Source organism: Ctenocephalides felis, unplaced genomic scaffold, assembly GCF_003426905.1.
Source record: "Ctenocephalides felis isolate EL2017-DRISC unplaced genomic scaffold, ASM342690v1 CF-g0.4_SCAFFOLD_03570, whole genome shotgun sequence".
Taxonomy (NCBI): Eukaryota; Metazoa; Arthropoda; class Insecta; order Siphonaptera; family Pulicidae; genus Ctenocephalides; species Ctenocephalides felis.
This window is the reverse complement of record NW_020539724.1, coordinates 26,409,241-26,421,858: the sequence shown is the minus strand read 5'-3', so window position 1 is coordinate 26,421,858 and position 12,618 is coordinate 26,409,241. Positions and strand designations below refer to the sequence as shown.

Genomic DNA, 12,618 nt, shown 5'->3' with positions numbered 1-12,618 from the left:
AAACTTACATTAATACTCTTTTGATATCAAGTTCCTAGAATCACTCATAGGTTGCACAAGGAACTTATGAGCAGTTGAGCAAAACCGTCTAATAGGAAGTCCGTGTACCTAAAATGCCGTGTTAACGGGGGTTGATAGTATATATAAACGTTTAGAGTAGGGCGGAGTACAAAAGTACAATTTTACTTTGAGCAATAATATTGTTTAAAACCAAACCAATAATATCAAAACAAATAACATACGAAAGAAACAACTTTCTTACTATAATCAGTAATAATCCCGACTAATTCATTATTTTAGAAATACATATATTAATTTTGCTGTTTTTCAAAAATATGTAACCTGGTTCTTTTTACTCCATAAGCGGAATAAGATGAAACGACCACAGGCCAAACAGGTCTAATGTCTATTTTTAATTTTCAAGGGATTTTACGAAATAATAGCTACATTATTTAACCAATGTAAATTATATATAGCTTTGATATGGCATTACATCAGAAAAATCAGCAGAAGAGTTGGAATGAATATTATTTAACATATCTCTTGCAAAATTGCTTTTTTTAACTTAATATACTTTTTCATTTACTATTTTTTATTTTGAAACTAAATTAAAATTAACAATATTATATTAGAGTCTCGTAAGCTAAACGGAGCTCAAAATCAAAAAAACTAACAACAAAAGAAAATATTTTTGTTATGAATTTTCGAACATTGCCGTTTATATCCCGATAGCATTGTCGTAAGAATTAAGGCGATGGTTTAACATTTTATTTGCTCTAGTTTAAAATCCTATCTTTAGTTTTTTTCAGATATCGGTGGTGGACTTTTTTACGCGCTCCGCCCTATTTTATAAATTTGATATACAGTCAACCCTCTGTTAACGCGGCACTTGGGTACACGGTTCCCATACTACGCGGAGCTAAAAGTCTGACATCACTGCGATTACACGGACTTCCTATTACACGGTTTGTTCAACAACCCATAAGTTCCTTGTGCAACCTATGAGCGATTCTAGGAACTTCAATTCAAAATATAATTCAAGAAACATAATTTCTTTGCATTTTTCATTAATTTTTGAGCAATATTTAAGCTGCAATTTTGGATAATTTAAATAATGAAAAATCAAAATAAAATAATCCAACATGAAACACCATGATTTGTTTAATACAATAAATCGCATAAAATCTCCAAAATAAATAAGTAAAATTTTTCAAAAATATTATTTCAAGCAATGATAAACATACTGAAATGTTTGGATGTCCTAAAAAAGTTTGGATTAAAAATAAGAATTTAGAAGTAGTTTGGTAGTGATTATGAAGAAACCCGCGAATCGCCACGATATTTTAAATAAATTTAAAATCAATGTGCTTTTATATTATATATCTAATTTTTGTGTACTAAATCCAGAGTTATAAAAAAGTATTTCAAAAAAAAAAATAACGTAAATATTCTTATAATTTTAATGATAAACTGAAATGAATTGCATGGGCGCTGAAGACCCCAGGACCGGCCCTGCATAGAACGCACTACAAATTAGCCTGAATTGTATGCTAAATACGAGTTTTTTATAGCACGGTCTCCATACTGCACGGCACACACTTGCCGCGTTAACCGAGGGTTGACTGTACTTCTGCTCAATGTTTTTCTATTTATGTTTTTTTTATTTCCACTTTAGATAGTGAGCTTGAACTTAACAACCTTGCTTTTGTTATTGCTTCTGAAAGCGATAATTTTTGCAGCAGGTTTAATTGGCACAGGTGCCTGGCAGCACCAATATGCGCGGAGTTTAAACCTAGATCACAGTAATCAATACTTCAATGTCGGTAGGTTTCAGGACATATTCAAAAATGTTAATTATTTAAAAAAATAATTAATTGTAAATAAAATTTTAGCTATTAGTGAATTAGTAATTGATACATTGTGTGAACATTTTTCAGATTATCAAAACAGAGACACAATAAAAAGGGCAACTTCAATTTTCGGCGAATCTCAGATAAATTATAAACGTTGAAAGTTCTGAACAAAATACTGATCAAAAGTTTGTGATTGAATTCTATTTAAATTTGTGCGTAGACGTATGAATACAAATAATGTCCAAGTATGTAAACATCATATTTGAATTCCAAATGCACTAGTAATACATATAATGAAACAAATTAATGTTATTTTCTTGAATTTTTTAAAAATATTGCAGATATGTATACATACATACATACATAGCATCATTAGGTACGTATGTATACATACAATAGAATATTTTTAACTTCCCGTATAGTTATAGTAATGGGCCGAAAATCTAAAATGAAAATTTTGCATTTCTCGACGTTTGGAAGGTTTCTGAACATTTTAGCATAATGGATGTGTGTGTGCGGTTTTGTATGACCGCATTTTTTCGTTCATGTTTTTGGGCGCACGTATCAACCGATTTGAATGGTTCAAAAAACATTCGATTCCTATTGATAGAGAGATGTGCTGATTAGTTTTTGGCAAAAGCAGGTCCAGCCGTTACGGAGATGAAGAATAAAGAGAGCAGAAAATTGAAATCGAGTTTTTGAGAGAACGGAGCATCCAATTAGAATGATCTAAAAAACATTCAATTAGTAATGATTGAGAGAAATGGCTATTCGATTTTGGCAAAGGCAGGCCCGGACATTTCGAAGAAACAGAGCTAAATATACAAAAAATAGCAGTTTTTGAGAGAAAATAGCATCCGAATTAAATGATTCAAAAAACTTTCTGCTTATTTCATTTTTTTTTTTTGGTATCAAAAATAATTCGGATTTCAATTTTAATTCTGGCTAAAGTTTTAAAGCTCACTTATATACTTTAAATAAATATTTTTTTGACTTCTTATTCAGTTTATATAATTCTTATAAATATATTGTTACAGTATTTATAATAATCTATTTAATTTAATTAATATTCCACGAACATTTAGTTACGGTACGGGAAGTTCCAGCAATTTGCCTTAAGGCACGATGCCATACACCACTAGTTTTCGGTATTTTCGGAAATTAATGAAATTAACTTCTTATTTCAGTAATGAATTTTATAAATTCATTTGTAAAAATATATCTGATGACAGACCAAAATGATTTGGAAAACAAAACTCATCAATCATTTTTATTTATCACGTCGCTGACTTCATTTTGACGCGATCTGCCAAACTCCCACAGTATTAATACCCTATTACAGATACTGCATAATAAATTATCTTTAGTTCTAGATAAAAAACAAGGTTAAGCTAGTGGGGCGCATGATGGCATCGTGCCTTAAGGCAAATTGCTGAAACTTCCCGTACCGTAATTAAACATTCAAAGAATAAAAATAATCAGTCAACAAAAATGTCTATGAATGAATGATGTTGCCTTGATTTGATAATCAGACCCCACGGAATCGCTAGTATTCTTGAATATGGACTACTGAACTGAACTAAATTTTTTTTTCTCTTATAATAACAAACTAAAAAATGACCTCACTTTAAACGTTAAAAGGAAACTTAACAAAAAACTTCTAATCTCGACCAAAGAAGGAGAGCAAACTGAAAGCATAGTGATAACGCACTGGAAGCGAATTGAACACGGAACTGGAAACGCACTATACCCAAACTGGATAGAACCCAAACTGTAAACGAACGCACTAGAATAGAACTGATCTCATATTGGAAACCTAGGCCAAAGTTTTGGATGGAAAGAGACAGATAGACTAGATCAGAAGGGAGTAAATCAGTTGACATATTGCAACCCCGAGATGGCGACTATATTATTATCGACGCATGTAAATAATAATTGTACGTCACCAATACATATATATATATATATATATATATATATATATATTTATATATTACTATACATATATATATATACACCAATACATATATATATATATATATATTGAGGATTTTTTTGATATATATATATATATATATAAGGAAGGAAAACTCGACTTATTTATATATATATAAGTATGTAGATATATAATAAGAAATTAGTGGTGCATGGCATCGTGCCTTAATGCAAATTGCTGGAACTTCACGCACCGTAATTAGGAATTCGAGTAATGGAAATAATCAATAATTGTTTTAAATAATTTCAATTAGATTATCTACATATATATAAACAAAGTCAGGTTTTCCTTCCTGACGATATAACTCCAGAATGCACGATTTCGACAATTTTGCATTCGTTGCAAAGGTCACGGGCTCCGCAAGGTTTATAGCCAAGAAAATTAGTGGTGCATGACATCGTGGCTTAATGCAAATTGCTGGAACTTTACGCACCGTAATTAAAAATTCGAGTCATGACGTTAGTGAAATTATCAGAATTATGCTTGGTTAGGTTGACGAGCAATGCTTGCCGCAGAGAATAATGATGTACACGCACGAAATTCACCATTCAATCAAAAATTGCTGGCGATTTGGTGAAATACCAATGATTCCGACTGGTCTTTGGTTTGACTTCAAACATTTGCAATTTCCAGTTCGCCTTACGTTCGCAATGACAATTAACAATCACAAGGCCAATCGCTTAATGTTCGCGGGATAAATTTAGAAAATCATTGTTTTTCACATGGGCAGTTATACGTTGCCTGTTCACGAGTTGTGAAATCATCCGCTTTGTTTGTGTTAACGTCAGACCAAAAAACAAAAAATGTGTATTACCAAAGAGCACTTCAATGCAACTGATAACTTGCGGATTCACTTTCTACTGCTATACTTATAGAAGTTCAACTAAAAACACTTCATTTTGTAAGCGTAATGAAATCATTTTTTTCCTTTTCAAATATAAAGCAAACATAAAATTTCTTCATCTTTCTCACGAAACCATCTGGTGGCGAAACGGAGTTCGTCGGGTTTGCTAGTATTTATATATATACAGGGTGGCTGATATGTATTGCAACCAATTTCAGACCGCTATTATGTCTAAACCGCTCGTCAGACAGATGACAGATTTATTCCAGTGATTGTTCATTTAATTGTTTAGAAGCGTACAAGAGCATTTTGATCTATTGCATTCAGTAAAAAGTTATTCGTTGTGGAAGTCAAGCGTGATAGTGCGATTGCTTCATACTTGGCTGAAAAACCTTAGGTGGCTATATTTCGAGCCCTCCAGTATTTAAATGCGAACAAATATTTTATTTCTCGTACCATATCTCGTAACGGTGATACACTCAGTGTTGCACCGCGTCCAAAAAGTGGACGAAAAAAAAACACTAACAACCCCAGAAATGATCCAAAAAGTATAGGCAAAAATCAATCGAAATTCGTGTCGCAGTGGTAAAAAAATGGCCCGTGAGCTGAACATATCGCAAAAACGGATGCAACACATATTGAAAAATGAGCTTGGACTAAAGCCATTGAAGTTCCAAAAAGTGCAAGAGCTCATCGATGCACAAAACACCTTCGATTGGCTACCAGAACTCAAGCGCCGCCGACGGTAATGGTGTGAACCATCGTAACGGCCGATGGTGACATTCCGCTCTTATTCATCGACCGTGGGATCAAAATAATTGCCGAAATTATCGGGAATATGTCTTAAAGGCAGTATTGAAGTCCTGGGTAGACAAAAATTTCGATCGCAGACCATGGACCTTCCAACAGGACTCAGCACCATCAAACTCAGCACGCGTCTACCAAAAATGGCTTATAAAAGAAGTTTTTCGCTTCATTTCTATCGCACAATAGCCACCAAAATCTCTGTATCTAAATTCGCTGGACTTTTGTGTCTTGGACATTTTGAACAGTAAGGTTCGCACTAAAAAATACCAAAGTGTCGATCATCCCAAGAAGGCGCCTCGCCGGGAATGGGCCAAAATACCCCAGAGCCACTTTCGTGCAGCGTGTTATGGTTTTTCAGCCGCTTGAAGGCCATAATTCGTGCCAAAGGTGGTCAATTAGAACAAATATAAACTGATTCTAAAATTTGATGTTATTTCTGACATTTTTGCTTTTGAACAATGAAATTTAAAATGAAAATGACAAAGTTTATAGCAATACATATCAGCCACCCTGTATATATATATATATATATATATATATATATATATTCATATGCATATTTATACTACTCGAAAAAATATATCCTCTCAGATGGATTCATTTAGCATTTCTTCTTAATGTAAACATTTTTAAGTGGGTTGACTGATAAGATCACCACTGTATATTATATGAACGAAAAAATATATAGTAATTATAACTATTTCTTCGAAAATATTAAAATATTGTTATTAATCATTGATCAATATTTATTGATTCGATAGAAAAAATCCAGCAATTTGCCTGCAGGCAGTACAATACCACGCACCCTTAATTTCCTTTTTTTTTAGATCTATAAAACCGCTGAAGCTGCCTTACCAAAATTAGTCAATTCAAAAACGATTTTAGAAATATTCGGAAATCCAACTCAAAAATAAATTGCCATTTATGCACTTTTTTCTCCTTATCTTCGAAAAGCCAAAAACTAATTAGAACATATACGCCAAAATGTTGACCTTATTGAAACGTGAATTTATGCAAAATGATTCCTTTGCGATTCGAATAAGTCGTATAACTATACTATAATTTAAGTAATTTGATATAACTAGCGCATGACATCGTGCCTTAAGGCAAATTGCTGGAACTTTCCGTATGAAAATAAACAATAATTATTTTGAATAATTTCAAATAGAAAATTCATTATAAATACATACTGTAAACTTGGAAGCGCTTTTTAAATTAGAATTTTTTGATAATTTAGAAATTTTTTCAAAATTTTGAATTTTTATAGAAGTTTGGAATTTTTTGCAATAACTTGATTTTTTGAAAATTTCGAAATATTCTCAAATGTTTGTAAGAAACATTTTTATTTAATTTTGATATTTTAAAAAAATCAAAATTTAGTTTTTTATGAAAATGACAATTTTCGAAAATTTGATTTTTTTTTTATTTTTAAAATTACAAAATATTCTGTAAAAGCATTTTTTGCACACCGTCTACTTAAGCAAAATGTTTTTTGAATTAATTTAATCGTATAATCCGTTTCTCAAAAACTGAATAAAATTTTTGACTATTTTTGCCCCGTATCTTCGAAACGGCTATACCTAAAAACTAATCAGCACGTCTCCTTATCAATACGAATCGAAGGTTTTTAGAATTATTCAAATCGGTTGATCGGTGTTCCCGAAATCGTCGATCCCGAAATTGATAACCGCACACGCACACACGCACACACGCCCACACACACATACATCCATTTTTTCTAAGGTATGCCAAAATATTCAGAAACCTTTGAAACGTAAAGATATATAGAAAAATTTATTTGCGATTACTATAACTTGCGCCACGGGAAGTTAAAATATTTGTTTAAATAAAAAAGTAAAATTCTGACTTTTAAAAAAAGCGCCTGATCAGATAGGGCCTAAGGCGACGGAAGCCTAATCCGGCACGTGGACCTGTGTAATCAATGTTTTAATGTACATGTACATATTAATTTTATAGAGCGAATTAAATTGGGTGGTAATTGTGATAGATAAGTTTTCACATATTTAATATTTGCTCATATGTAAACTATTATTTCAGAAATATTTACCTATGCTGCCTTTCAATGAGATGTGCTTTTTATTGATTACTAACAGTTATCAGAAATAAATTAAATATCATATAATTATAGTTATAGATTAAAGAAGTGCACTGATGGGCCTTTGGGCATGCTGAGCCTGATTGAAACATTAAATAATCACACATAAAATTAATATATTATTTATTTTACGTTTGGTAAATATTGCATAAAATCTCATTAATTTTATTGAGCCACGTTGGTTTACAATAATACACCATAAAAATTTGAACAATGATATACAATTATATAAAATATCATATTGTGTTTAATATTGTAGATATTATAATTCGAGAAAATCTTCGAATCTATTAGGTCTATATTCAAATCTAATTAATACTCTCTAATATACACAACAGTAATTCTAATATTATTACAATGTCTAATATTTCTATTTCACAATAAAATTAGTAATGCTTAGTGGCACTATTTGTAAAAAAAATTATATATATATATATATATATATATATTCATATATATATATATATATATATATATATTATATTATATGTATATATATGAATAAATATGTGTGTATATAAGTATATAATAACTGATTACTTATGATTAGTTTGATTTGAAAAATAATGCCTAACATATCAAAAAAATTGGATATTATAATTGTTATTTGCTTTATGAATCATGTCAAGTGTAAAAACATTTTAATAAAAGAGAGCAAATATTAATCCACTCTCCACTATAAAACTTAATGTGTGTCATCATTATGAAACCAGGAAAAATACAAAAAAAATAATTTATTAAACACTTTAGGAACATTTTTGTAATGGAATTACATATATACCTTTTATATTTTTTTTGTTCAAATAATATACATTTATGATTAATTAAACTTTAATGTAGAAAAATAGTTATTTCGCTGTAAATATACATAGGAATAATATTGGTTAATTTAATTTTTAATTAAACTTATATAAGAAATTCATTCTATACTGGTCAATAAATAACTATATGTAAATATAGCCCCTACTCGGTATTGCTGCAAATATAAAAAGTTATAAGCATTTAGTTATTCTAACAAATTCATCAAACATAGATAGGTCAACCGTTGAGTTGCCTTCGAAAATCCACGTTATTAAGAATGTCGTCGCAACAAGTTATGTTGTTCTTTTGCACAAGTTTAGTGTTAATAAATTTTTCTTAGTTTTTCCTGGTTTTATTACTGAATGATGGCACACATTTAATAATATAAAGTGTTTAATTGGATAAAGACTTTTTCTATTTTAACCTTTTTTAATTCGACGATTGGATTGCAAAATATTTCAAATATATATATATAATATAATATATATATATATATATATATATATAATATTATATAGTGAAAAAACACATTCTTGACTTTATATATGGAAGATAATCGTTTCTTGCATTATAATTTCGATTGCATATTTGGCATTTTGATCAAAATTTTATATACAAATCTATTCAAGAAATTTAATTATATTATAATAAAATAATAAAATATTGCTCTCATGTTAAAAACAACATATCTAATGACTTTAATTTTATTTTTATTTACATAGTAATTGAAAGAAAGTTGTATATTTGACTTACAAATTTATGAAATCAAACAGATTCTATTCTATGCTGTAAAAACTATTAGGTCCGACTTTCAAGATCTTGTACTGCAACATATTAGATTGAATATTTTAAAGTAGAAATTAAACTTGGATTTTTAATTGTTAAAACATATAAACTAGAACAGATGGATAAAAAATAGTAAGATTGGGTAATAAAAATATTGATATTCAATTGGGTTAACTTGATAACATGATGACAATCTTTATAAAAAGGTATAAATTGTAATTTAAAGGCATGCAATGTAAGTCTGTTTTTATTGCATATCCCAAATGAGTACTTGTTTAAAACTATTCTCTTGCCAATTGTGGAATCAGTGTGAATCCTTCTTTTCGAATCAGTTGTCATACATTGATGATCTGGTGTAGATTTTAGGATATCAGGTTGGCCATGAGTGCTCAGTGTATTATTGCATGTCGAAGCAACAACCAGAGGTCTAAAAGACCTTCTAGATCCATTTCTTGTTAAAGTATTCATCTGAGGAGTCCCTGGTATAGCATGACCAGCGCATTCATGTAATCAGCTATTAACAAAGTGATTTCTAAAACTTTTGGTTTGCTCATCACAAACAACATTTTTTCTTCCCCTCCGCAACCATCTTCAGATCCAACAACTAACATGAAATCATCTTGGCAACCTCCAAATGTTATGACACTGCTGTAAGCAAATTTGGATACGACTGCCATTGATGTCAATTCTAGAACAGAGACGCTGTCTTCGGCTACTGCCAACCATGCAGTATTTCTATCACCAAATTTAAGCCTAGCCTGAAACATGCTTGCCCCAAATAGAGGCCACTTTCTGGCGCAAGTTAAATAGATTCTCACACAATCCATAGCACTTCTGCCTTTCAAAGCAAACCACTTACTTCCAATGAGTTCTTGAAGATCCCGTAAGCCTTCGCTAGACAGAGAATCTCTGTAGCGATAAGGATAAAATTTGTCAATGGGAATACATGTATTACCAGAGACCCGAGAACGGTCACCCAGATCAATCTGTGCCATCAAAGAAGCCATCTCTATAGCTAGTTCTCTGCTCAATGGGAAACGACCGGCCACAACTGCAAGTTATAGTAATTCATATAATATTTAAATGTTATATTTATTACTATTTATTTACTATTTATATATATAACCATCTGATTATACTTTATATATATATATATATATATATATATATATATAAATATACAAATATCAACCAGACCATAATAACCATATGAAATAAGAAATTTACGCTGCTAGCTTTTTCTTAATTTATGATTTATGATAAAGTTTTTTAACACAAAATTAATTGGCACTTTTTATTAAGCAAATTCAATTGCATTAAGAGGTTAGGGGTACTCGAAATTTTTGAAAAATCAATTTTTGTTTTTTTGCATTTTCATTAAGTTTAATATCTTGAAAATGTTATCTGAAAATTTCAAGTTGATACGATGATTACTTTTTGAGTTATTTGAGGGCGCTGAAGCAAGTGGAGAGCTCGGTACTTATACTCAAGATTATTCTCCCTTACCTTCTGGTGTTTTAAAAACTATTATACCGATTTACGACGATCTCAGCAATAATAATTTACTTTCAAGATGTGTAGTTCAAGATTGAATCCTTTATCAGAAAGAAATTAGAGCTTCAACCAATTAGTGTAAAAAATGTGCCCAAAAACCGTGAATACTAGTTCTACTATCGTACAAAATGCTGCATACATATAAATAATCATTATTAATGATTATGGATACCCTAGGACCTAATTGTGGGTATAATTCCCATTGGTATGCTGAAAAATTGGATGCTGAACGTGTGAAAGTGGCAGATCAGCGCATCAACGAGAACATTCGGGAGCCCAGAATGCTTCGTAGGCAACATCAAATGGAAATTTTGGAAATTTCTACAATGACTGATGAACATTTATATGGCCCAGAAATAGATGACTCGGTTTAAGTAATTCAATAATTCGTATTTCTGTACGAAAACCCAATGTGAAACTTTAAACGCGTTTTTCTCAAAACCTTATGCTTATTTATCTATGCTCAAACTAGTGATGTGCCGACTCGAAAAATTCCCGATTCGAATGATTCGAATCAGAAAAAAACCTGATTCGAATCATGATTCGAATCAACTCGAATCAAGTATATATATGGACAAAAAAAATCATGGATGTATTAATTTAGTAAAAGTGATCCAAATTTATAATCAAAATTGTCAGTTTAACCAATATAACCAACAAAGTAGAAATTGTAAACATAAATCACTATCAAAAAGTATATTCTGAAAATTATTAAAAATGATGTAATTTTGAGGACGGCTAAAACATATCTTCAAATTAATTTACAATAATAGATTACCAAACAATTGTGCATCACTAAAGCATATAAAATAATATTTGGAATCATGGGTCGATTGTTTATTTTACTATGTAATCAGTAAAGGATGGCATCTAAACTGAGAGCTGAAAGTTAATTTCATTAATGTGAATTTGCCATTACTTACATAATCAGAAGTTAACATATTATTTACTGACTTTCTGGTGTTTAGTAATTGTTTCAAAAGAGAATTATATTGAAAGATTCCCGAAACTCGTTTCATAATTTCGAGTGGTTTATTCTAATAACATTTAAAATCTAAAACACTTAATTATTATCAAAATTGGGTATTGATATTTCACGAATAAAATCGCTCTCAGCGCTCCGTAAAATAAATAAACACGCAAGAACGACGACGCATTGTATCGCCTATACGGTTAACTCATATCGCTCGAACGGCTTGAAGTCGGGATGATTCGAATCAAAATTGAAGTCGGAATAACTCGAAACGCCGCTTGATTCGGTTTGGCTCATGAAGTCGGAACAACTCATAACGCCGCTTGATTCGAGTTGGCTCATATGAAGTCGGAACAACTCATAACGCCGCTTGATTCGAGTTGGCTCATATGAAGTCGGAACAACTCATATCGCCGCTTGATTCGAGTTGGCTCATATGAAGTCGGAATAACTCATATCGCCGCTTGATTCGGTTTGAGTCATATGAAGTCGGATGATATAGTTAGTCGATGAATGCGGTTAAAGTCACACAAAGACGATTGGAGTTAGCTGATACATTTAAGCATATTAAAGTCGGGTGGCTCGCATGATTTAATTCATTATTTATTTTTTATATTTATGATATTTATTTTTTATATTATTATAATATTGAATTAAATTAAAACATTTTTTTATATTTATATTTATGAAAAATTTTATATTTATGAAAAATTTGTGTTAATACATATTTTATCACAGTAAATATTTCGCGGCTTGATGCGAGTTGATTCGAATCAAGTAAAATCTGATTCGAATCAAGTCGTTAAAGGCTTGATTCGAATGATTCGAATCACTTGATTCGACTTGGCACATCACTAGCTCAAACCTATATTTTTTGAACTGGTGACA

General features: G+C 30.8%; 1 protein-coding gene across 1 annotated transcript in view; it reads right to left on the bottom strand.

The window, feature by feature from the left end:
* The window catches only part of LOC113383685 (uncharacterized protein CG43867-like), a 51,395-nt gene that overhangs the window by 9,819 nt on the left and 28,958 nt on the right, over window positions 1-12,618 (bottom strand). Inside the window, 2 exon segments of the mRNA XM_026621934.1 lie at window positions 9,486-9,700; window positions 9,703-10,254. Of these exon segments, the coding sequence (XP_026477719.1) occupies window positions 9,486-9,700; window positions 9,703-10,254 (767 nt within the window).